General features: G+C 35.3%; 2 protein-coding genes across 11 annotated transcripts in view; one reads left to right on the top strand and one right to left on the bottom strand.

The window, feature by feature from the left end:
- The window catches only part of LOC308222547 (sodium channel protein type 2 subunit alpha), a gene marked incomplete at both ends in the record, with an annotated part of 422,596 nt that overhangs the window by 285,220 nt on the left and 109,902 nt on the right, over nucleotides 1-27,474 (top strand). The window lies entirely within an intron of this gene.
- Nucleotides 1-27,474, bottom strand: part of LOC308222926 (sodium channel protein type 2 subunit alpha) — a gene marked incomplete at both ends in the record, with an annotated part of 58,793 nt that overhangs the window by 26,688 nt on the left and 4,631 nt on the right. Inside the window, 14 exons of one of the 9 annotated variants that reach the window (XM_080621456.1) lie at nucleotides 3,139-3,618; nucleotides 5,563-5,919; nucleotides 7,612-7,785; nucleotides 8,710-8,948; nucleotides 10,617-10,749; nucleotides 11,612-11,992; nucleotides 15,233-15,523; nucleotides 16,922-17,128; nucleotides 17,949-18,090; nucleotides 18,664-18,727; nucleotides 22,236-22,508; nucleotides 23,687-23,778; nucleotides 24,267-24,395; nucleotides 26,133-26,213. In XM_080621456.1, the coding sequence (XP_080477582.1) occupies nucleotides 3,139-3,618; nucleotides 5,563-5,919; nucleotides 7,612-7,785; nucleotides 8,710-8,948; nucleotides 10,617-10,749; nucleotides 11,612-11,992; nucleotides 15,233-15,523; nucleotides 16,922-17,128; nucleotides 17,949-18,090; nucleotides 18,664-18,727; nucleotides 22,236-22,508; nucleotides 23,687-23,778; nucleotides 24,267-24,395; nucleotides 26,133-26,213 (3,043 nt within the window). Of the gene's footprint in view, nucleotides 1-3,138; nucleotides 3,619-5,562; nucleotides 5,920-7,611; nucleotides 7,786-8,709; nucleotides 8,949-10,616; nucleotides 10,750-11,611; nucleotides 11,993-15,232; nucleotides 15,524-16,921; nucleotides 17,129-17,948; nucleotides 18,091-18,663; nucleotides 18,728-22,235; nucleotides 22,509-23,498; nucleotides 23,591-23,686; nucleotides 23,779-24,266; nucleotides 24,396-26,132; nucleotides 26,214-27,474 lie in introns of all 9 variants that reach the window. The other 8 variants (XM_080621458.1, XM_080621463.1, XM_080621457.1 and 5 more) reach the window with 8 other exon arrangements.

Below are 27,474 nucleotides of genomic sequence, written 5' to 3'. Positions count from 1 at the left end.
TGGCATGGTTTAGTGTGAGGTGTCCCTGCCCATGGCAGGGGGGTTGGAACTAGATGATCTTAAGGTCCTTTCCAACCCTAACTATTCTATGATTCTATGATTCTATAGTCAGCAGTTATACCATCCTGTTATACAATAAAGGAATAGATGCACCATTGTCACTGTGATCATATTCAGTCCTGCTCACCACCAGCCTATAGGTTTGAGTAAGGTGCATCCTTCATCTCTTCTACTGACATAATGCTCTTGTGTAGTAAATAGTTAAAGATTGTGCAGGCGACAAAAAGAAGCAAAAAAGTAACAATGCTGGTTATCGGGGAATTCATACGTGAATTCAGGTTCAGGTGCCCTATTTCAAGGCAATTTCTGCATTTTAGCCACTGACTATCAACTAATTATATTAAAACAATAATACAATAAATATATCATAAAATATAATACAATAAATATAATAAAAATATAAAACCTTTGTATTAAAAATTATAAACAGACTTTGTAGCAGGGAAACATTTCATTCTCAAAATAGATGCCTAAATCATTAGGCACTACCAAAAGTCATGTTCTTTCTTGCTACCACTGTTCAGTGAATCACAAATTATTTTCTGCACAATTGTAGCTTCAGCACAATAAAAGGAGAATACTGCACTAGTACATAAGTATTGTGATTACACATAAAACCAGACTTCAGCAGCTAATTAATCTAATAATCACTAATGAAAATTTTAAATTACTTCTTTCTAAGTAATGTTAGACATATAGTATTTAAATTAGTAGATTCAGTTACACTTCCAAATTACTTTATGCAGAGAAGTTGCCAATTAAAAATTATCAGAGCTATCATTTATTTTGATATCACTTCAGTTAATATGTACATAACTTCATAACTTTTAAAAAAAGAACAACTAGAGGAAAAGTATGTAGGACAATTTAAAACACGGTTTACTGCTACCATGAGCAGTGGTGGTATCAGAATAAGTAATTATTGAAATTAATCTGATATAGGTGGAACCACCAAAGAAGAAGTGAATAGAGTTTTCTTGAGTGCATTCTTCTCATCATACTGGGACTTCACATCCAACATCCCAGACTGTATCTGCATTAGAAGATTTTCTTTTAATGCCATTCATATAGTAGTGTCATCTGAAGCATCATTACCAGTTACAATATCTGCAGAATAAACTAACAGTATTTTCTTCACATTTTCCAATTGAGCCATTTGGAATGTTTTATGAAAAATTATAGGTGTAGGCTGACAGCACCCTTGAAACAAAAAGTACTATACTACATTTACAGGCAAATATGGAATGGCAGATAGGTATTTGTTACTCCAGCAAGATAGCAATAAATATTTTGTGATGAAGACATATGAAATATTCTGTTTTCTAGTACTGAACTTTAACTCAAGACACTTTTTTCTCCAACTTGAGATACTTTTATTCTCCAATTTAAGATACCTTATTCCCCAACATCCTCTGGCTATCACTAGTTGCTAAATAGGGAGAAGGCTGAAAATGATCGATGGACTTGAACATGGTTTCAAGGAAAAAAGAAGAAACCCAGAGGGACCAAACTCATACCAAGAAACTATGTGATATACAAGAAGAAAAATAACCTGTGCCATTCCTGTCATCTGCAATCATTATGGATGATCTCACTGATAGGTGGAATTTGATGAGATTAGCAGTAGAATTTGCTGCTCCTTTGGCAGCAGTAAGTTCTGAAACTGTGAACAATGGGACAACAGAACAACAGAACAGCAGAACAATGGCAGTACAGGACAGTGCAGTAGCCCTATGTGGTATAAAATTGCCTGAAGAAGATTCCTTTTCTTATCCTGTGTACAAAGATAGAATAGAATCAACAAAAATACTACATTCAGACCAATAAACTTTCATATAATCACCTTCTTCATTACATACAACAATTAAAAGTTAAACTACAGTAACTTCTGCTTTGGTCTACACTCAAATCATGGTTTTGAAGAGTAAGATAAATACTAACACAAACAATCTGCAAAACCAAATATTTTTAAAAGAATAATAAAGACATTTATTAAAGACATTAAAGAAACAAGAAAATATGACTAAATGAGTATCGCAGTCTGTACAAAAAAGGATTTCAAGGTGAGAATTGCTAGAATCTTATCCATACTTATATCCTCAAGCATGAGGAAATCATTTACAAAAACCTTTATGTTAGTTTATGTCTACACTGTAGCATGTAATACTGTTCAAAAATGTCCACCCTGTTGCTGAACGAATTCACATTGGTACTAAGCAGACCATAGATTTACTGCACTTGAGCGGATGTGCCTCCAGCATGTACAGTTGTGCAGGACAGAGCATTGGGTTAGCATGATAATAATGGCTTCAGCATCCACTGTAACTCACTGAGTGCTAGCTTGGATTTGCCCATTTGGCACCACATTGTGCCAGAAAGAGGTACATTCTATTGCAGTCACAACAGGTTACAGATTCAAGTATCTTAAAGCTTTGAAAATTACAATGGATCGCCATATGAAAGGATCTAATACTGAGAAATAAAACTTCATAACTTTTTTTACCATAAGGCCATTACTTCACTTCTTCAGTGGTTCTGCTACTATCAGACAGATTATTAGTGATTTATACGAAATCATTTATTGATGCTGGTCCAGTATTCAAATGTATTTATGATGTATCTAGATGCATTTTGACTAGATCAAAAAGGTTAAAACCATCAGAATGAACTATTAGTTTGACAGAAGGCACTCCAGAAAGCAGACAAGAGTAAATAAACTGCACTGATGAAGTAAGCATGCAGAAACTTGAACAACCCACACACATTTTGTAAGACTTCTGGTATCCAGGGCTATTAAATTGGTTAATTTTCTTCTTCATGATTTAACCAAATAAAATAGGAAAAAAAAGTATGAATTTTCTAAAAAATTATCTCATGCATCTTCATTATTATAGCAAATGCAATACTGTACTACCATCTCATTCAGTTCTCACAATCTTACATCAGTTTACCCTAAATATCATTACAAGCTGGTATACATTGTTTTACAGGAATTCAATAGAGATTTGAATTCAACAATACTAACCTTAGGAAATAAAGAAAAGCATCAGCATATTTTAAATATAGAAATAGCCTTACCTCTTTGCTTTCTTCCAGGTCTGACTCGCTGCTGAACTCCTCTGTATTTAAATTTTCAAAATCAGATTCCCCGACAGCAATGGGCACTGTCACAGTGAGACTTGGGTTGTTTATGAATGACATGTAATCACTTTCATCAACAACATATTTTTCCACGCTGCTGCCTATGCCACTGGTAGTTCCATTCCCTTCTTTAAGATAGGCAAGGTTTTTACCTATTTCTACTATTGTGTGGTTGGAAATACAGCTGTCTTTTTTGTTGTTTAGGTCTTCAAGAGGCTTGATTTCATCTAAAACTTTCTGCTTTCTAACAAAAGCTTTTTGGATAAATTCACGCACTTTTCTCTTCACATAATCTATGCCTTTCTGTATCCTTGCCACCGCAATCTGTAGATTGTTCATTTCATTATCATCATCTGTAGCAGCAAGGTTGTCTGAACTAAATGAGCTCAGCAGCAAGGCCAAAAAGAGGTTGAGTACCTACAAGACAGTAAGGAGAAAACATACTGGATCTCTTATTCTTAGGTCATAAAAGTAATTCCACTATGGATTGTTTAATAGGACATGTTTTTTATTTTACAGCTAGCACTTTATTTCAACCCACCTTTCTGCTATGGTTTCCAGCCTGCAATCCCTGTCCCCATATTTCATTATAAGTTGCCAAAAGCATTTTTAGCTTGACTAATATATATGAAAATTTGAGCTGTTCCTTGATTTTCTCCACCACACTGCAAGTAGTGTAGGTCTGCTCCTCAAAATGGAGAATGACGTTAAGGAAGCAGGGTACAACATGATGTAGTAATTTATGGAAGCTACATCTGCAGTAGTGTTCATAGGTGAGGGGAATACAGGCAGACTCCAGTTAAAGACTACATAGTTTCAGTGTCTCTAATTCAGAATATAATAAACTTCTGTATTTGCCAAAAATATATTTGTCTATTTTTGTTTTGGGCATGTGAACTAGGGAAGAGATAAAGAGTCCACAGATGTGATACACCTCAATTTTAGGAAACTATTTCAGACTTTCTTGCATGACATTTTGCAAACATACAAGAGAAATTTGGGCTGCATGTAATTATGACAGACTATAAGCAAAACTGATTAATCATAATATTTAAATTATATTTCTCAATTCTTCCTGTTCAAAATTGCCACAGGAGTGTCACATTAGTCCAGTTAAACTTTGTATGTATGTCTGTGAATAAGCATATTTATAAAATTTGTGGATGATACTAAAAAGAGAAGGGGTGCTAGCACCTGACAAGAAAAAACTGTAATTAAGCATAAGCATGTACATAGATTAAATGATTCAAAATTAATACGGCATTTAATTCTGAAGTACTGGAGTGGAAATGTTGGCTGTAAAAAATGAAAACTATATATAGAGAAGGTGTGAAAACTGGCAAGGTGGAAGCACTGCAGAAAAGGGCATATAGGCTGCTGGTACAGAAATGTCATGTGTCATTTGGGGATGTACCACAAGGAATGTTGGGTGTAAGACTTGAAAGTATAACTATTCCACATTATCCGGTACTTATATCTCTATCTAATATGCTGCTTGAGAGGAATTCAGAGGCCAGCAGCAAAAACGGTAAGTAGTTTAGAAATCAGCACCTATGAAAAAAAATTGAACAGCTGGACTTATTTTGTTTCAGAAAGAAAAGACTGACAGTGGAAACTTTCAGCCTTTAAGCGTTATAAATGTTGTCATGAAGACCAACTGGTTTTCATCCCTATTGAGACCAGTTTAATTGGCTGTAACAGGTGACTGAAGTTGTTTTTTTGAAAGGCATTTTTAAGTATAAGCGTAATTCAGCACTGATCTTAAAGAAGTTATAAACTTACTGAAGATTTAAAAGAAAAGGTAGACAAACATTTTTCATAAATGATCAAGGTTGTTTGGGTTGTTCAGCCTGGAGAAGTGAAGACTCAGGAGAGACCTGATCACAGCCCTCCAGTACCTAAAGGGAGCCTAGAAGAACGCTGGAGAGGGACTTTTTACAAGGGCGTATAGGAATAGGATAAAGGGTAATGGTTTTAAACTGAAAGAGGATAGATTTAGAATTGAGATAAGGCAGAAATTCTTCACTGTGAGGATGGCAAGACTGGAACAGGTTGCCCTGAGAAGTTGTGGCTACTCCTTCCCTGGCAGTGTTCAAGACCAGGTTGGACGGGGCTTTGAGCAACCTGGTCTAGTGGAAGGTCTCCCTGCCTGTGACAGGGGGGCTGGAACTAGATGATCTTTATGGACCCTTCCAACCCAAATCATTCTATGATTCTATGATTTGAACCTGCTTTAGAGAAAGGGCAAACGAATTACATGATTTCCTGAAGTCCTTCTCCAGTCTTCATCTCTGATTTCTAAATCACAAAAACCAGGAAATAAACTCTAAGACTTTTTTAAAAAATCCACTGATTACATACCACAAGATTTCCAATCACCATGACCATCATGAAGACCGTAAGGCACATAGTTTGGCCTGCAACCTCCATGCAGTCCCACATTGTTTCTATCCATTCTCCACACAGCACTCGGAATACAATCAGGAAAGAGTGGAAAAAGTCATGCATGTGCCAGCGTGGAAGTTCACAGTCACTGGAGATCTTGCAGACACATTCCTTGTAGCTTTTCCCAAACAGCTGCATCCCAACCACAGCGAAAATGAACACAATGATGGCCAGCACCAGGGTCAGATTCCCCAGAGCCCCCACTGAGTTGCCAATAATCTTAATCAGCATATTTAGAGTTGGCCAAGATTTTGCCAATTTGAAAACTCGAAGCTGCAAAACAGAAGAAAAGTATGCAGTTATTCATGTTACTAACTGTAATGAAATCATTGGTATAAATTTCATATTTCAGTTATCCTGTGTATAAATCGTGTCTCATGTATCTTTAGAAACTTCAGTTACAAAATTTGCTTCTAGGTTTTTTGTACAATACTACACAGCAGCAGTCTTAAGAAATCAAAAATATTGTCTGTATGCTCATTTCAATTACATTGCAATTATCACAGTCTGTTATTCACACTTTGCCTCTTCTGGTGACTGTAGATATCTATAAACAAGTTGTACTTGTTGGATAAGTTGGACAAAACAGTCTCTCTCCTTGAGTTAACTCTAAGAGATTATAACTAAAAATAAACCAGCACATATGAAATGTGATCAGTTTAACAGGATTGTAAGTGTTCAGACACTTTCAGATCTCTTTCATCTTCAGTGGCAGAGAGATAGAAGAAATAGTTTTCCTAGAAAGAGAAACAAGCTAGGGTTGCTAATGACAGGCACAGAAGTTACTTACAAGTATCTAACAATGTATTTTCTGTCATTTAATATAAGCAAAAAAAAGTGTCTGAAAAAAGTTTGTCATACACCACTGAGAAGACAAAAGGAAAGCATTATATTAAACAAGTCAAAACAGACAAAAATGAAATTATTTGGAAAGATACAGCAGTGTTCAGACAACTGAAAGAGGAGAATATAAAATGAATCTAAATTTAAATATTATTTAATGGGATGACATGTAAATAAAATGTATATGGGCAAAGTTAAAAAGAGAATTCGATTACTGAGGGAGAAGTCAATCCAGACAGATATTAGACTTGAGGAAAAATACAATATAATGCTATGTAGAGAACCAGAAAATGGGTGAATTTAAATGTCCTCTTTTTTTAAAGGGGGGTTATGCAACTTTAAATGAAAGTCAAATGTGTTTTGCTTTATTTAGGTGAAAGTTGAGCTTGATGAATAGGAACTCTAACTTCTTGTCTCTTACTGTGTAGGTCTTTTCAGAAGAGAATGTGAACATCAACTTGAATGCTAGCCTAGTCTTCAGCAAGATCAAAGTTTTTCAAGTTCCTATTCATGACAGAGATATTCCATACAGACAGAGATAATGTAGTCACTTCTGAACAGAAAAGCTGTTAGACAGATGGAGCCTTGCAGAGGATGATAAGGAGAAGGCTGAGAGTGATGAAAAATCTTTATCCAAAGAAAAATCTTAACACTACTCTCTTCTAAAACTAACCATGTAAGCCAACTATTAATGGAAGTCTGTCAGATAAAATTGTCAATAAACTTTTATTAGCTAATCCGTTATTTACTAAGCAATTTAGTAATCTTCAGTCACAGGTAGTGAGGGCCTGTGGCTCTTGCATTTTTCATTCCCTTATCTAATGAGAAAAAGACTCTGAGATACTACTATTAAAAAAAGATAATCCTTAAAACATACTCACTGTAAGAACAGAACTGATGCCGACAATGTCTTGAAGACGAAACAGACATTACTAAGATAATGTGTAAACCAAACAATATAACAGATACATGCTATTTGGCGAGTATGAAATTTAGTATTTTGTAAGTTATTCTGAAACGATCTTCTGTCTTAAGCAAATATTTAATGTACAAATTAAAAATGCACAACATACATGCAGAAATACAAAAATACAACAGATCCACATAGTTTAGTATATTTACCAATCTGAATGATCGAAGGACAGATAATCCTTCTACATTTGCAAGGCCAAGCTCCATTAAACTAAGACTCACAATAAAACCATCAAAAATATTCCAGCCCTCTTGGAAATAATAATAAGGATCCATGGCAATTATCTTGAGAAACATTTCTGCTGTGAAAATTCCAGTAAACACCTGTAAGAAAAATACAGTGTCTTACTCCAGTTTAATAAGAAAATATTACCCCCTCTCCCAAATTAATAATATCAACTTCTGGTAAATTATATATGCAGCAAGCAATCCATGATAAATCTTAATAGCTTCTTTATATTGACATACGTTGGGGTTAGAAATTAAATTCGGATTTGAAGCTTACATATGCATCACAATGTTCGGTTTCCAAAGGAAAAGAGGTAATTGGGAAAATACAGTTTTTATCTAGCCTGCTAATATGCATGTATTAATACTGAATCTCTTCTAATTTTAATGTTTAGTTTTTCTTTCTTAGCTCTCATCTTTGCCCTTGAGACATCTTCTTGCTTCTAGGAACAAAGATATGTTTATGAGAGGGACAATTATTTTATTAAGAGAAAATATTTTACTGAAAGTTGAGCAGAACTATTTGTCTTCAGGATGACCTGCAGAAGACACTGTCATGCCATTTCACCATTTCCTGTGGAGCTGCCATGCTTACAAGGTCTTTCCCCTCTACAATTCCCTGAACACTCAGAACCTTATGAGTTCTGAGCAGAGTTGAGGAGCAGAACAGGTGTGAAAATGGAACTGAAAGTTCTTAAGATTTGAAAGTATCCATCCAAGAAAAAAAAAACCCAAAAGATAAATTCCTTTAAAGAGCTTCAATGACAGAATCTGAAGGTTTTAAAAATCAAAATGTATATTGACTTAATAAATCTTACTACCTTTTGCTCTATAAAGCAAGAGTGGCAAAACTCACAGATGTCAACAAAGTGGGATTCAGTACAGCTTAAATATAAATTCAACGACCCCAAGCCTATAAAGATCTACTCAACATTTTCTTTAAATATAGGTACATAAGTCAGAGAAGAATTATTTAAGAAAAATGCATTTTACATACATGTCACACCATGAAAGACTTACAAGGTTTCCTACTGAAAGCACACCACTAAATTGTTCTGTCATTGGATAGTGCTCCATTGCCATGAACAGGGTGTTTAGGACAATGCAGATAGTAATAGCCAGATCAACAAATGGGTCCATCACAATCAAATTTACAATATGTTTGACTTTCAGCCAGGGGGTACAGCAGTCCCAAATCAAGCAAGTGTTAGCAAATTTATACCAGCATGGTGGGCATTTCTGTCTGGATTCTTCCAATTCTAGAGAGAAAATAAAAATAAGAAAAGAAAATAAGATTTTAAACATACTTCTCTATTCCAGTATAACCTGGAATTTTTCTTTGAGGCCTAAAGGCTGTTTTCCAAGGTGTTGTTGATAAACCATGTTGATATTATAGACCTTTTGAAACAAAAGCTACTGTCAAAATAAATTACAATTAAAAGCAATCTGTCCCACTACAATTTAAATTTTATGTAAAAAGAATACTAAATATTCATACATAAAAAAAAATAACTATTCACAAGAAAATGCTACAGAGGATGCAAAATAGAAATTTGTCTTTAAAAATCTGGCATACAAGGCTGGGCAATGAGTGGATTGAGAGCAGCCCTGCGGAGAAAGACCTGGGAGTATTGATGGACAAAAACCTGAATACGACCTGGTAATGTGCACTTGCAGCCCTGAAAGTCAATCTCATTCTGGGCTGCATCAGAAGAAGCTAGCAGGTTGAGGGGGGTGATTCTTCCTCTCTACTCTGCTCTGGTGAGATCCCACCTGGAATACTGCATTCAGCTTTTGGGTGCCCTGCATAAAAAGGACTTGTTAGAGCAGGTCCAGAGGAGGGCCATGAAGATGATCAGAAGGCCAGAGCACCTCTCCTATGAAGACACACTGAGAGAGTTGGGCATGTTCAGCCTGAAGAAGAGAAGGCTCTGGGGAGACCTTAGAGCTGCCTTCCGGTACTTAAAGGGGGACTACAGGGAAGATAGGGAGGAACTTTTTATCAGGTATTATAGGGATAGTATGAGAGGTAACAATTTTAAACTGAAAGAGCATAGATTTGGATGAAATATTAGGAAGAAATTCTTTATGCTGAGGTTGATGAGACACTGGAAATGGTTGCTAACTCACAGAAGTTGTGTATGCCCCAACCCTAGTAGTGTTCAAGGCCAGGATGGATGTGGCCTGGGGCAACCTGATCTAGTGGAAAGTGTTCCTGGCTGTGGAAGGGGGGTTGGAGCTAAAAGATCTAGTTGGTCTGTTCCAACCGAAAACTTTGCATGATTTTATACCTAGAATGAGTAAAATATTTTAAAGGTTCCTCCTTAAGGATAAACAGTCAGAACACAAACCTGAACTCAGACAACTATTTAAACAGCATTATGGTCCACATGTGCAAAACTTCTCATTATTACCTTCCTATTTGTTTTTTTTGGCATATTCATTTAAGCCTCAAAGTAACATTTGCCCTTTCTTACAACTAGTTGCTTAATTTCATAATTCAGATTCATTGTATTTAGCCTTACAGAAAGAACAATGTGATCCTTTCTTTGTGAAACAGCATGTCTGTTCAATTGGCAGAAGGGGATTGTTCCGCTGCAAGCAGCACAGCCATTTCAGTAATCTAAAAGGAGGTTTTTCATCAAAACATAACTTTTCTAGAGAAACTGCATTGAATGATTAGTTTCTGCTTGCATTTAACTTGGAAGACTGCTGTTTCCTCCTCAAACCTATTAGTATTTTGAAAGCTTGTCTGCTTTTCCAAACATATAGGTCAGTCTTTGAAAAAAAAAATAGTAGTGTACAAATCTCATTTGCCTGTACCTTTTAGGCTTAAATAGCTGTCATAAAATGCCACAGCTACTTAATGTATCATACATTTAATAGCACTTTATGGTATTGTCATACAAAAATTCTGTGTTACGTACCTTCCATTGTGTTTGTAAGCATGCTGGCTATACTCATGGCTCTTTGCCTTGCACTAGGATCTGTTAGGTAGTCCATAGGAACATGATAAGAACTAGACCGTCTCTTTCTTAAATCAGTTTCTGTAGTAGTGCCCTGAAAATAAAACACTGATAAAATAGCCTGATAAAATAATACTGTAAATTATTATAGAAATACAATGCTTTAAAACACTGCTTTTCTACATCATGCTCCATTTATGTCACAGTTTTGCAGTAACCTAATGTATGCCTGATTTTGTATATAGCAAATGGTCGACACATCGGACGCATTGCTTTTGTGCTTAAAGAATATATTTTCAAGTATTTTGCTGAAACTGGGCTGAGACATTAAAAAAGATTTTAGACTATAAAAAGTTCCACAATGCTTGTCAATGAGGTCTGCCATAAATATCCTTCTAATTAGGCAGTCTTTTTCTAAACACAGAAAAGTACAGCCCACACAGCTAGCAGTAAAAGCACAGAGTAAGTGTATTTTCTTAAGATAACTCTTAATTTAGAATAACTTATCGATTTCCCAGCACATGCTTTCAAACAAAAGCAAGAAAATATTTAATAATGTGGTCAGTGTGATGTTGAATGCTCATTTAATATATTCCATTAAGTATATAGAATTATTTATTTTTTTTCATTTTGAGATCCTGATATACAAATACAGAACCTTCCAGTTAAGTCTTCAGTTAGCATAATGAATCAATGGGTGCAATGTAAAATTTATGCAACGGTTTACTGTGCTATTCTGTTAATTCCCAGCAAATTAGCATATATTTTCACACACTTAGGTAATGAGAGCTAGGCAACTTCAGTTTTTACTTTAGCTTATAACTGGAATATATGAAAGGATCATTCACAGCTTGGCCAAGATGGGAATTATTCTCAAGTAACTACATTTTTTTTAAAACAGTAGCTGATAATACAGGGAGAAGTCATCATGCCTAAGCTATTGCAGACTTCCTTACATTGCTAGCAGTGGCTGCTTTATCAATCATCACCTCTGGCAGAAGTTGTCCAGTAGGTGATGTCAAAGCTGGCGGCCCACCGACTAAAGAAACTACTCCATTGCAATCCACAGTGCTGTGCATCTTCCCATTTGCCGGAAGTGGAGCTACTGTCCTGGATGACCTGCTGGCCTGACTAATGTTACTGTTGCGTCGTTCACCATGTTTATGAGGAACAAAGAGAGAATCTCTTCTGCTCTCATTGTCTTCAAAAGTGCTGTGCTCATCATCAGCAAAATCATTTTCTGATCCTACATCCTTTGCTCGACCTCTGAAGCTGAAAAGACTTGTTCTGCTGTTGCGCCTTGGAGAAAACAGGGAGCCTCGAATGCTCAGCAAAGACTGCAGGCAAATAAAAACAATGATTATCCAATGAAAATCCTTTCAAATATAATGTTTTCATACAGAGGAAAAAAACACAGTGTTAATATGTCTTAAAGGGTAAGGTTATCTACAAAGAAATGAACTGGCACATCCCCCCCAAATACACCCCCTTTTGGGTAGTAAACAAAGAGCACATAAGTGACAGACAAAGACTAGTTATTTTACTACTTTGGATATATGAAATCAATTGGTTTAATTAGAGTAAAAGAAACTGCTTGACAGAATTGTTTCCTCTGCCATTCTGCCTGTTTATTACCAACTGTTCATAAACTGAGGAAGCAAATGTAGACACTGTTTACCTCAGGTTAGCATTAGTCTGTCAGGCTGAGTAAAAAAAATTTTAGGCAAAGTTCCCATGACTCAGTCTGCACACAGTGGTAGCTCCCAAACAGTGCCTAATTTTAAAAAACATTTTTTTTCAGATACTAGTCAAGTAGGCCACAATAAGGTTTTATTTCTTTTTTAAAGTTTCAGCTATTCTGAATATGAAAAGTTATGCTTGTAATTTTATAATTTTGTATGCAGTCTCACTAATCTTCATCAGTTTATTCACATAAGTAAATGTTCTGTTATGAAAGGATCTTTTCAGGATAAAAGTAAAAATAATGCTCTAAGCTTGCAAATAATTATACACGTTCTTAACTTTAATTCAAGTGATCCTCTTGATTTGATTGATTATCATTAGCTCCTTATTTTAACCAAGACCTCTATGAACAGCAGAGATGATACATAACAAAGCAGTGTCTTTGTTTCTCCTCTGCAACTTATCTTTATGGACCTGAACCCTATTGCTCTAAGTACTGCAAAATGCAGAACAAAAAGGCACTGCAAAGAATTTATCATCTAAGTGTTAACACAACAGATGGATACAAAAAGAGAGGGAATACAAGGAGGCAAAATTGATGGATATGATAAACAGTGGTCTTAGCTCACCTGAAGTCACTTCCCTGTCAAGCTTTCTGTAGGCAGCATGGTAAAAGAGAGTTTTAAAGAGGGATTTGAGGAAAGCAATGAAGTGTTCTGTGGAAACTCATGGGAGCTTCTTCCAAGCATGAGGGGCAGCGTAACAGAAAGAGCTCAAAGAAACTATTTGAAAATTTAACAGGAGGTTATGGATGGGTCAGTCAAAACTGGGACTTGTTTACTCTAAGTAGACAAGGTGAGTTGGGAGGAATTTTAGGCACAGTATGTTTTATGGTATTAAAAAATAGGTAGATATGTTTACTAGCAGATTAGGTAAAGCAATGAGATAGGTTAGTGCTCCTTGCAACCACATTCTTGATGAATACAGCAGTAATTGTGACATGGAAAGAGGTTTAAGTTAAAAAATGATTCACAGTTGTGGGTCCAGAGTAGAGTAAAAAAAAAAAAACAACAAACCCACAAAACAATAAAATAAATTAAAAAAAAATAAAAAGAGGGGGAGAGAAAGGAACGAGCAAAAGGCCTTGTGGAAATCCCTTAGAAAACTGCCAAAGGTATAAAAGAATCTTCTAAAGCACAACTAAATCAGGAGAATTGATAGGAGATGAAACTATGAATGTTAGGAAGAGTAAGTTTTCAAGAGAACACAACAGTCAGTTCAAGGACACTGAAGGCAAATGAAATGTCAAGGAAAAAGTAAAAATGAGATATAAACCTGAGTTTTGTCTAGGAAAAGGTTATTAAGAACTGGTTAGTGGTATTTCTGATTAGTGGCTAGAATCTAGAGTGAAAAGTTGAGAGTTGTGAAAAGCACTAGAGTTGGGAAAACAGAGGGCAAGTGATTGCTAGACTGTCATAGTAAACAGCTGCAAATGAACTTGGAGATGAAAAGGTAAAAGAGAAGCAAGTTGTAAGAGGAATGCTTCATTTCTTACAAGATAGATGAATTGAGCTGCAGCTGAATAAGGCTACAGTTTGAATGACGACACAAGCAAGGATATGCACCTAAAGGATCACACGGGTCTTCAACACAGTCAATGGATATAGGTGTGAAAATCTGTATATGGAGCAGAATGAATCATGAACTAACTAAATTCAGCAATGAAATCTTACAGAGGTTAGACAGCAATGTATAAAGATGGCAGACCAAGGGTGAAGGGCGGGGGAGGAGGGAAGGATACAGTACTACTAAAAAAAGGAAGTATGTTAGGAAGTAAATAGAAGGAGGAGTTAACTTGGCAGAAATAGGAAGCTTGAAAAATTTTATTCCCGCCACAGTCTGATCTAAGGAGGACAGTTTTTAGGAAGAAAATATTTAAAAAAATAAATTAAGACCTCAGAAGAGGTCTGAGCTTCTTTGAGAATGGGAGTTGGAGAAAGTGATACATGAAGAGAATATGAGTGTTCATGATCTATTTAGGGACAAAACAGGCTTTCTAGAGACTCTAACAGAAGAGGATTTAAAAAGGAATGAATGAGTTTAGTAATAGTGACTAAAAAGAGGGTGAAAGCAAGTCAAAGAGGAGGGAGAATCAAGGAGGTGGTGATAAAAGGAAGAAGCACATTGAGGCACACAAAGGGTCAGAAAAAGGACAGGATGGATGTGAGATCTGCACGTGAAGTGCTGAGGGGAGAGTCGGAGGTGGGCAAATGAAGAGGAGCTCTGAAAACTGTAGAAGGGATGACACAAAACTATCAAATGAAATAAATGTCTGGATGGGAGATGCAGATGGCACTCTGAGTCACTGGTGTTTCAATGTGGGAGAACACATGCAAGGACACATTGCCACACATAGTTCCACCTTCTTTAAGATAACACGATTAATGGTCTCACATCAATTTGTCAAATTTCACATGAACATTTATGCCATTTCTCCTGCAGTTTTTGCATCTCAAATTTTAATACTTTTCTCATGTAAAACATGAAATTCCATTGTATATTTGCACCAAATTTTGAAGCCACTGATCATGCTGAATACACTGATCTTGATGGGGAGATAGGTCTGTTTTCATTGAGAAACTTGAAATATGACTGGTTTTAATTAATACATGTTGTTTTGATTTCTTTTACACATAAACTCAGAATAAACCCAAAATCTCTCAAATTCTCACAGTTTCATCTTTGTCTGCAAGTATTAACTTGGTCATACTTGATTTAAGATATTAAAGAACCTGTGAAATATCTTGCAAGAATTGACCAAACTACTTTACAAGGTTTTGTTTATATGATGAGTAGAAAATGAAGGTGTTTAAGAGGTAATAATACTGTGGTACCTGATGTGGGGAAGAGAATCTCTTTTCGTATGTCAGTCTATTCCCCTCAATGGAAAATCGGAAACCTTTCCTTTTGATGCTGTCCTCTGATTCAGATTTGTGAAATTCTTCCCCGTCCTTCTCCTCGCCTTCAGACTGTTCTTTTTGCTTTTTTTTCTTTCTTCTATTCCTTCTCTCTTTAGCACTTTTTGAGCTCAGTTTTGATGCCTCTGAAGAACTTTCGGAGAATCCACCTATTCCACCTACTCCACTATAATCTCTTGAGTCAGCTGCTGCAGCTGCTGCTGCTGCCTATACGTACAAGCACATATGCAATTTACAACATTTATACAAACATACACTATTTTAAATTTATTGCCATTCTTAAAAAAAATGATTTTGAAATAAAAGCAATGATCCCACTTTACTAAACCCAGCATACCATAAGTAGAATTTGTGAAATACCACAGGACCCATAATTTGCCACTGCTCCATAAGCCAGGAGTTAGAGCAACCCAAGAGAAAACTGTGCTGTCAGAGAACCAAGTTAACAAACATCTGTTTTAGATTGGAGCAATGTTGTAATGGATTTTTCACCTGAAATACTATGTAAAAGTAAGGAATCAAGGCTTGAACAGAAAAAATCCCTATTACAGGAAGCTACACTTGCTTACACCATTTTACTGGATTTTGAATACTCTCTTGTCTATTAAAGGTCTGCTGTAACATTCTTAATCTCAGTTTTGCAAATCACAATCAGCGATTTGAGTTAAACTGCAGGCCATTAGAGACCTGTTGCTTTTGAAGTTTCAGACATTTGTGGAGCACTTGATTACCATTTATTTACAAGTTTTGGTAAAAAATTCCCAGATACCAACTAACCAACCAAACAAGAAACTCCTGTTGCTGACTAGTCATGTGCTTACATGGAAGACATAGTTCAACTTCTGCTCTATGTGGCCACATGCCAAGCAGACATTATCAATTATCCTATTATAGATTTCAGAGTCTTCAAAAAATGAAAAGGAATTTCAAAGCAGTATGCAATCACGATGCCTGTACCACAGAAGCGTCTCCAGTTTCTCCATTTTTTCTAGTTTTCTTTAAAATTGGAACACTGTGGCTTTTTGCTGTGAGAGCTGGGGAAGGAGCAGAAAAAGCCAAATGTTGCTGAAGCAAAATATTTCTCCCTATAATAGTTTTGCTTCTGTTATTTAAATAAGCAGAATTCCTGGGGCTTTTTTCCCCACATCTCCATCTCCATTTCACAGAATCATAGAATGGTTGATTTTGGAAAGGAACCTCTGGAGGTCATCATGTCCAACTCCCCAGCACAGACAGGGTCACCAAAAGCAGGTTTCCCAGGACCATGTTCAGATGTTTTTTTATTATCTCCAAGGGTGGTGATTCCACAAACACTCTGAGTAGCTTGTTCAACGGCTCAGTAAAATGTTAATTTCCATCTCCAATTTAATAATCCAGTATTTTAACTTAGTGTTTATAATTTTTGCCATAAATTAACAGGTTCACTCAAGCCAGCAGAAACGGAGCAATGGAAAACTCTAAAGATTGCTTGCAAAGTGAAGGAATTTGTAAGACTGAAGGTAATATATTGCTAGGAGTAGGGGAATAAAAGTATTCTTATATGTGGACATAACACATTTGATCACAATCATGAACGGAAGAAGGAATTCTACTTTACAGGGATACCTGAGCTTCTTCCTGTTGCTTTTTCAGTTGTTCCAACATTTGCTGAAATTCTGCTTCTTTCTGTTCTGCTTCCTCCATGGTTGCTTGATTCTGTTCTTCGTAGGCCATGGCAACCACAGCCAAGATCAAGTTAATCAGGTAGAAAGAACCGAGGAAAATGACCAAAACAAAAAATATCATGTATGTTTTCCCAGCAGCACGCAGTGTCTGGAGGAAAAGAGACAATGCACATTTTTAGCAGACTTTTAAATACTGTTGCATAATACGACAGCATCTGTCTTATGATCTAGAAATACATTATAAGATTGCTTTATGTTAGAACAAGGTTATTTAGTTATTCTTTCCATATATAAATAGTACTATATCCTGGCTACAAGTGCAAAAATCCAAGTTTTGTGTCTGGTATGGCCAAGGTAAATAACATTCTGTAGCTTGGATACCTCATAACATCTACCAGTGAGAATCCGTATTAGTTGCTGTCCCCACTTTACATCTTCATATTATAGCTTTAAATCTAACAGTAGTGGGGCCAGTAACCAACATCTTACCTTCTTGTCTCATCAGTCCCAAATTACAATGCCACAGAGACAGTGCAGTATACAAAATGTCATGCTGTACACCATCACTGTCCTTTGGGTTAAGGATATGTGTAGTTCAGGGACAAGATTTAACGTTTTCAATTACAACATACTTGTACTAGACTGCAAACCAATTTAGCTAGCATCTATTTAGAGCATGTCTGGGTAAAAAGCTTTAACAACTTAAGTTCATTTACTCATTTGTGAAAAGAAACCATAATGTTTAACCACCTTAATGAAATAGCTGCTATTTCTTACTTTATATTTGAGTAGCACATGGGAACCTAAATCATTAACAAGGGCCCCTTTGTTTTAGGCCGCTTACATATATGAAATAAAAGATGATTTCTGTCCTAAAGGCCTTAGGGACACGTGAATGAAAATAACTATACAAGTACTATGTAGTAATGGTATTGGTGATGGTGCTGTTTATTTTAATAAGTCCTCACCAGCTGGTAAAGATTCTCCCAAAAGTCCTGAGTCATCAATCGAAACAGTGACAAGAATGCCCAACTGAATGTATCAAAACTTGTGTAGCCATAGTTGGGGTTTCTACCAGCTTTCACACATATATATCCTTCTGGACATTGACTACAAAAGAAGAGGAAATGCTATTTTTAACAACTACTCTAAATTAAGATATGCTATAGTAAATCACAAAATTGTTCAGGAGTACCATTTGGTAATGAAATTATGAACAAGTAAAATTTTATTCTAAATATCTAAAAGAAAACTACATATCTTATTGCTTTTCAATTTTTAATTCCATTTCCTAATGATATTTCAATGCTTTAATAAATAACTAATGCTAGTCTACCCTTCCCCACAATTCGTCATATCAACACATCTCCCCTAGGATAAAAGAATGTCAACTAGCATGGCTCATGATAAACAGATGCCAGCAAGCTGGCAGCAACATTCATGCACATAGCATTCATGTAGTTACCTTTACAAAACTAGCCTAAGATGCTGACAAAAGTGCCTCAAAAGTGTAAACTCAAATCACATAGATGATAGTTGTATTTCAGTCTAGCTTCAACTGCAAAACATCAGTAACTTGCAGCTCTCTGGTACAGCTGATACTAGAGTTGACCACCTGAGCTATTCTAAGTAGCTAACTGTTTTTTCTTGATGTATAATGAAAAATGATGATGGTTTTCTTACCCTGCATCTGAGCTATTGCCACACAGCAAAGCATCATTTTGGCCTTCCAAGAAGTAGAAATGACCTGTTTTTAAAAAGAAAAAAAACAAAATACCCCAAACCAAACCAAGCCAAACAAAGAAAAAAAAAAAAAAGGTGATGAGAAAGACATCATTTATACATAATGAAAATCGAGCAATGATATAGATTTTAACACCTTTAACACTTTAAAGAACTAAGCAGAGCTAACGAACAGTTTAACCTCAATATATAATGACTAGGAAAGAAAAAAGCATGGAAAATACTGTTTTGACAGGAAAATGACTTCCTATGGCATCTTGAAGTTGGCCTTTCTTTAGAAAATAGCAAGGTAGTTGTACAGCTAATTCTCAGTAACCTACCCAAATGACTAAGATACAATGGGTAGAATACCAAATTGTGTATGTCAGCAAATGAGTGAACAAATATCAGGAAAACAAGACAAAAGATGAGGTTGATACCCTGCCTTCGTTCATGCATTTTGATATATGCCATTTAGTTTTACTCATTTATAACTATTAATTACTTGCTATTATATCAAAATATTACTTCAAAAAGTACTGACATTTTTTCAGCATGGAAAGATAACGCAACATGCACAAGAAATTGCTACCTGAATCTTAATTTGAGCAGCTGAGGAAAAAACCAAGCTCTTATTGTACATTACAAAAATTTGCTACACAAAATTCTGTAGCAGAGGAATGTACTTGAAGTGTCTACATGTATTTTGTTAATAGGCTAACTATTAAAATGAGGTAAAATATAATTTAAAGAGATGGAAGTCTTAAAAGCCTCTGGCATATTCTTTTCTTTGTTCTGCTTTGAGGCAGAAAGGGAAAACCAATTTGCCATCAATTCCCAGCTTGGGATTCTTGGAGTAAAATGGGAATCTCTAGTGGAGATTTTTGGGTCAGGTGGCATATTAAGCTAACGTTGCCAGAATTAGGTATGTTCTGGCTGTTCCCAGGAAGCAGATGGTTCCTTGAGATTCACTGCCAGCTGGCATAGACTAGCTTAGCTGGCATGAACTAACTGAGGGCTAATGCTAAAGAGACAAGCAGGGAATTGCAACCAGTTCCTATTGACTGCTTCTACTCTGTCACCACCAGTATATCATAGAGACAGCATAAAATCTGCTTATTTTAAAGAGAGAGAGAGATTATGTGCATAATTTAGGCATCTGCAATACATTCTTGGGTATCAGATAAGAAAACAGTGGATTTTCAGACATTCTGGAACTCACATAGTCAAACCCTGTGAGAGATCTAAACCCTACTTAAAAAGCATAAAGATGCAGATAGGCTACAAGCTGGATTTTAAAAATTGTCCGTAGGCCTAATTCATATTCTTATGTGACACGGTTCCTCCTCTGGTAAGCAGAGGATCCAGTTAAGCCATCCAGTCAACTCAACTCTTGGCCCACTATTTTAGAATACATTTAAATAATGAATTTTTCAATAGAAAGATGATAATGGTAAAGTAATAAAAATAGTCAATATGTGTTTGTAAAAAATATGCCATGTATTAAAACTATTCCTGTCTCCTGCCAAATTAATAACAGGACAACAGTCATAGGTATAAGTTGTACACTTTCATAAACAAATGAAGGACATATGTTTTGGCTGGAATCATCACAAAATACTTGAAAAAAGATTCTTGGAGGGCAGTTGCCAGTGGCTCAATGTCAGTTCATAAGGGCATCTTTCTGAAGATCCTCCAGGGCTCTGTGCTATACATGGTTTTCATAACAAGTTGCATTACCAACTCAAGACATGAAATAACAGAAAAAAATGCATCAAGTATTCTGAAGACATCAAGCTAGGAGAAAAGATGATTGAAATTTAGAATGACCTTTACAAACTGACAGGCTGGTCCAAAAGCAATTGGATTTATTTCAACAGAGACAAGTAGAAAATGCTACAGTTGACAAGGCAAAATAAAATACGTAAATGCAAAATAGACAGGATCTGGCCAAAGCCACTGCTGTGCAAAAAAGATGCAGTGACGGTCACAAACCACAAACTGGCTGTGAATCAACAATACAGTGCTGATATAAAAATTACACGATTTTCAGATGTTTTAATAGGAATGTTTCCTATATGGCACATAAGGTAATTACTTCTAATTTGTACCTTTGCTAGAGGAGTAAAGTACTATTTGAGAATCTAATTAAAAAACCCAAACAAACAAGGACAATAGCAAAAACCCTCCCAACATACCCAAAATCCCAGACAAATTGGAAAGATTCCAAAAGAGGAAAAAAAAAAAAAAAGGTGATGTAGAGAAAATGCAAAACAAAACAGGATTGCTGGATTTAGAAAAGACCAGAAATAAAGAAGATAATGGTTTTAAAGTTTTATAAAGACTAATATAATCTATGATTATCTTATTTCTAAATCCACAGGAGAAGCAGTAATATATTCAATCTGAAATCAGGAAAATTTAGGTCAGATATTTAGAAAAATCTTTCTATTTGTATGCTGTAGTACCAGAAGCAGCTAAAAGGGAACGGAATCTGTTTTCAGATATTTTTAAGAATATGTTATCATGCAAAATTTCCAAGATGACTTTTCTATGATACAAGTATGCTGAGATGATAAGTATATTAAAAGATTGTAAGGCAATGAGACTGGGATCCAAAAGCATTTAGCTGTCAAACTGAGGTTCCCTAACTTTCAGTGGTACAGATATTAGTTACAAGATTTATACAGCCTTTAGAAAAAACTAAGATCATGTCTAATTATGAAGATAAAACCGTAATTACACTAAATAGGAAGTACTGAATAAATAGGAGATTCTGAAGCAATATACTATTATGAACGACAGAACAGCAATCTACCATAGAACTTTCTGTATCTATTATTTTAAGATAATTTCTTTTAAAACATTAGTGACATTAACTACCTAAAATGGTGAAAATACTGTACTATGAGGTAACATAAGAGACCAAAATGATTATTTCTTGATTTTCCACAGATAAGAAACAGTGTAAAAGATACATAATATGGAATATAATTCTTATTTTACTAGAGTAAGAAGCATGGGATAAATCACTAGTATTCTCATAAAGGCATGTCTGTGCTGTGCATGGGAGTGTGGTGTGAAGACCAAGTTCCAGAACAAACAATGCAGCTGCATTTACATACTATAGCAGGATTCATGAGCTAACTGATGTTCAAATGGGGATTTATGATATCGGATATTATCTTGCACAAATGTAGCTATATGATTTCAGATCCTATATCAGGACAGTCACACTATTTCAGGAAGCTTGAAGCTAGCACAGAAATTTCTGCTTTGTGCTGCAGTGTGGTTTTACTCTAAAAGTCATATTAAGTAAAAGGTAAAAAGGTATTTTGGTACCCAGTACAATATTATAAGTATGTTAAACTATGTTATGACTGTTCTTTTATTTACTATACAAAATAAGTGCTTTTATGTCTCTTGGCTAGATTACACCATTTAAAATGCAATTAAAAGATACTGATGCGTTTGTTTCTGTTAAAAAAAAATTCCAGAAAATCAATGCAGTAGGTGATATAATTAACTCTTACTTTTGTCTTCGATGTACTCATCCCAGTTAAATGTTGTCATTGTCATATTAATAAATGTGCCATTTTCACCTATAGAGCTATTAAAGTAGGAAATAACAGTTGTTTCAAAAGTAGAATTGTCTGGAGGCCACTGCAGGCATTTATTCCTCAAGTTGCCCATGAACAGCTGCAGCCCTATTAGTGCAAATACACTCAGACAAAATACAGTCAGGATCATTACATCCGAGAGCTTCTTCACAGACTGAATTAGGGCGCCCACGATTGTCTTCAAGCCTGCAAAGAGAAAAGATTTTTATTATGGCATTAAACAGATACAAAACACCAAAACAAAACCAAACCAACCAAAAAAAAAAAAAAAACCCCAACAAAAACACCACCAAAAAAGAAACAACCCACCACCAACCCCCCCCTCAAAAAATATATGTATATAATGTGGTATTTCCTGACGAGATAAAGATTTCATGCAAAATGACAACTGAGCTGAATATTTTGTGATACAATAACTTTCATGAAAAGCCTTACTACATGTGAAGATGAATGAAAAGCTGTAAGTTTATGCTTATTTTATAGTGTACAGAAATAAAAAGTAGATAATACCAAACACATTGTTTATGCCAAAATAAGTGATTTTATTATTCATGCTATATCTCAACCCTATGTAGAAAAGCATCATTTGCTTTTGCTGATGCTTCTTGCCCAAACCTTTCTTAAATGAACCTTTTAAATATTCTGCATTAGTAAACCCATTATAAAGACATTATAAGTGCATATTTGAATGATATTATAATAATCTTACAATATAAGAGGGGTGATGGTTTGGAGAAGAAAGACATCTTTAAAACAATACCCCATGCATGGCCCATGCTATCCTTTAGAGTTTAATTTTTCATACATGACTTAAAACTGAATTAAGTTGCTATATCAAGTGCCTGCAATAAATGATAAAATTTGCATCAATATGAAAGCTTAAAATTAACATTTAAACATGTAGAGGAAAGCTTGATGTCATCAGATGCAAATCACATAGGCTGTTTACTGCAAATATCTCATGCAAAAATTTGTTAAACTCAAAGGCTGATTTTTTTTTTTTGAAAGAAAAATGCCACTAATACAAGCAAGAATCAGTTTAAGTAAAATTACATGTCTTGATTCCTGCTTTCTTATTTTGTTAACAATGCGTAGCAAACAAGGCTTATGCTTTAAAAACATGAGTATAGCCTTTGTAGAACAAAAGTCAGCCTCAGTGTTTAACCTAGCTCTCACCTGGAATGACTGATATTGTTTTCAAAGCTCGGAGAACTCTGAATGTTCTCAACGCTGAGACATTGCCCAGGTCCACAAACTCTGTCACATATCTGTAATAGGGGAGTTCACACACAAACACAATGACAACACACAAATAACAGTTGGAGATATGAGGGGCCTAACACCTTACACCAACTACTTCTTACCTGGAATTACAGAAATAGTTTTCAAAGCTCTCAATACTCTGAAAGTTCGAAGAGCTGAAACATTGCCTAGGTTTACAAATTCTGTTACATACCTGTAGGATTAAATCACAGTTACTCAAAATTGAGGCAGATTTTATCCTATTTGCTTGGGTCTTTGATAAAGACCTCTTCACCGTTCACTGTATTTTGCCTGTGTTATAAATACGCTTCTGACCATAAATTTAAATTAATTTTAATCAAAATCAGCCAAATTGACTTGACATTTGAAATTTGGTCATCTTATAGCAGGAAGTCAAAAGAATTCCTTTTATTCTGGTATGCAGAAAGGAGACAGGATATGAACAGTTCAGGCTGATGGCATTCACAATCCTAATGGGCTGGCACACTATGCTGGCCTCTGCAGCACATGGTTAGTTAGAAATACTAAAATGTGTAAAAGAGGTAGAAGAAACACATTGAAACCGCAGGAAGTCCAGGCTCCAAATGTTCTGGCTGACAAAATATGAGGCAATTTTTAGTCACTAATTTAATGCTAGCAGGAACATTTTTTCTATTAAAAAAAAAAAGGTAGAAGACTTACGCAAATGTAATGACAGTGAAATCTAGCCAGTTCCATGGGTCTCGAAGAAAAGTAAAATCTTCTAGACAGAAGCCCCTTGCAAGAATTTTAATAAGTGATTCAAAGGTATAAATTCCAGTGAAAGTGTATCTGAGGAAAATATGCAAGACAGAGTTTATAGAAACACAGGCATTATCTTTACACATTTTGCTCTCAAGTTGCTTTATTCTCATTTTCTTAAGTGACATAAGAATTTAATGGAAGTTACAAGCAAATTTAAACATCTGCAGAATTTGTTCCATAAGGAAGGGGGAATGAATTTATGATTGAAAGACTAAATGACAACCCATAGCTTAAGTTCACATTCTATAACCTATACCAATAAAACAGTTGCAAAATTCCCAATTACACTAGTGCATGTTTATGTCCAATCTGAATCCATGTTATAACAAACTGTATCGATGGATTATGTTAGGATTTCAGAAGTTGCTTCCAGACTAAAAATTTATCTCTTCAATAACATAAAAATGTTATTTTTATGCTGAAGCATTGCTTAATACCATGAGCTGGCAATATGTCAACTGCCATCAGTCCTCATTGACTTGGTTACAGAGTAGGTGTACTCAGTACTTCACCTTAGCAAGACAGGCATGGTACTGGAATGAAACAAGTGGTTTCAAATGCAACATCCTGTGCAAGAACATCCAGAAATATTTACAACTTTCAATAAAATTCAGCTACTCACTTTGACAAAAAACTCTAGTTGAAATGTAAAATTACTTAATTCCGGCATTCTGAATAATTTCAATTTTTTATCTCTAAATTATGTCATCTTGAAATTGTATTTCATTTATATTTTTAATGGCAAAGAATCCAGATTAAATTGCTTAAAAAGCTTGAACTGGTTTTCAGATTTGAGCCAACCTGAAACCAGTTTTCCAAAATTTTTTCAGTTAAATTTCTGAAAATTTGCTTTCCTGCACAACTTTGCTCAACAGATGAGAAGGACTTCTGCTGCATATCTAAATGGCACAATATGATGATATGAAGAAATATTCAGGCTAGCTATCTTTACTCATGAATATTTACTATATGCTAGACATTCTGAATACATATATGTTTATACTGAACTCAAAATGAGAATGCCTCCACTGACTCCAACCTCCTATGATTTCAGTTTTGATTACTAAAGATTAAACAGTTACATACCATCCAAAGCAGTTAGGAATGAAGAAGAAGCAGAAGCATAATATGCTATTGCGAACATGAAGCACCATGAAGAACTGTTTCACACTGTGGACTACAGCCTTGGAACTATCACAAAACATGCACCAAACGTATATCAGCATCAAGTTGTTGGCATATTTGACCTTTTCTCTTCCTATAGGAAGATCAGCCAACCACTTAAACACTTTTCTAATAGCTTATTTTTCATACAAGCTCTCCATTGTTAAGATTGTCTTTAGTGAAGGAAGGCTGTGCTACGGTGAACACAGGCATCCATTAGACAATCCTTTTATCTGCAATGGTTATTGCAGGAGAGATGGAAGAGTGTATTTCTCCATATTTTTGCGTGGATATAACGTCAAATGCCTTGGAAAATATTCATAATGTATTTTTTGCTTGGTCAGAAGACTAGCTTCTCATCTTACATTCCCCATCTAGTACTGCAAACAGAGGATGGACATTGAACAACTTGTAATGAGCCAAGTGGTGTAAAATACATGTATTTAATATTACACATTAGAAAGTAGCATCAGAATAGCTGTTGAAAGGATATCCCAACAAAGTATCTGTTGCCAGTGGATGCCATCCTAATACAAAATCACTTACAGCAGTTTATTTCAGATTACTGAATATTATTCAAAGAAAATCCATTTAACTTACTCTACATTCTTTGTCCAGTCTGGAGGGTTACTCATGGTCATAAATACACAGTTCGTCAAAATAGTGCACATGATAAGCATGCTGAATAATGTAGGTAAAGAGTTAAGGAATGTAAGCCAGAAAATCTCATTAAAAGAGTATCAAATAACACTGCTTTGGCAGATTTCCACTATCAGGAGCTATTTATCCCTCCAGTGCTCTGGTAACACTCAAAGAAAAGCCCTAAATATGTTAAAGATTTCACAGTCACTTCTTTATAGCTAAAAGAGAACAATCACATAATAAAAATTAGACCCCCCCTGAAATATATGTAAAACCTCCAAACCTTAATTTTAAGACCTCAGATGTTTCTTTTGTTCTGAATAAAAATATGAAAGTTTGAAGTAGTAGCTTCCAATTTAGTGGAATAACACAAAAAGAATTTGTTTTGGATGATCTAGACAAATCTGATCTATTGCATGTAGACAAACCAGTGAAAAATAAATTTTCTTCACTTTTCTAATTTTATGTTTCACCATAGAATTTGGCACGTATCAACATTTTTGCTTATTATAAGACATATTTTGAAAGCCAGTTATCACATAGCAGGAGAGAGCATAGGGAAATTTTAGGGAGAAAAGTACTGTTTTATATAGCTTTTGTAATATGAATGTTAGTGGAGGGGAAGACATTCTTAAAAAAAAAAAAAAAAAAAAAAAGCATTCCAAAACAGGTACAAGCCATAAATATTTCATTGATTTTAACAAAACTGCTCTGGATCTGAAACCTTTCACTCTCAGGACTGATGACATTCTTCGCAGAAAATGGCAATGAAAAATGGCAATTTGAACGGTTTTCAAATGAAAACCACACAGATGATGCCCAAAATGTCCACATGATGGCACCATCACCTAAAACTAGAAACAGGACAATACTCGATTTTGAGAAGAGCTTTAGCTTCTGTAACTAGGTTCACATGGTGCTCCTAAATAGAAATCCGAGTACAATGGGGTGGGAAGTACTGTGAGGTTTCCCTCTTTGCATGTCTACATCAACTGAAAAAACTTCAAGCGATAGTAACTACCTCTGCCTTTTGAACTGTCAAACAATTGTGGCTTTTACGTTCATCAATTCTTCGAGTTTTCTGCTCAGTAAATATATTTCACATCCATTACTCATAATATAGCTTCTCACTATGTAATTCATATATGAATAGAGCAGAAGAGAATGAAAGGTATTTTTAAAAATGTAATAGGTAACATCTTATGAGAGTGTTTCACAATCTTGGGCTTTACATAGGCTTTCAAAATCCTCTTGATTAAATGTCCTCTCAGAGTTGCAATTCCTCACTATTCTTTCATCA

This window comes from Psittacula echo, assembly GCF_963264785.1.
Source record: "Psittacula echo genome assembly, chromosome: 6".
NCBI lineage: Eukaryota > Metazoa > Chordata > Aves > Psittaciformes > Psittacidae > Psittacula > Psittacula echo.
Note: the sequence above shows the minus strand (reverse complement) of the source record. Positions and strands in the feature narration are given on the sequence as shown.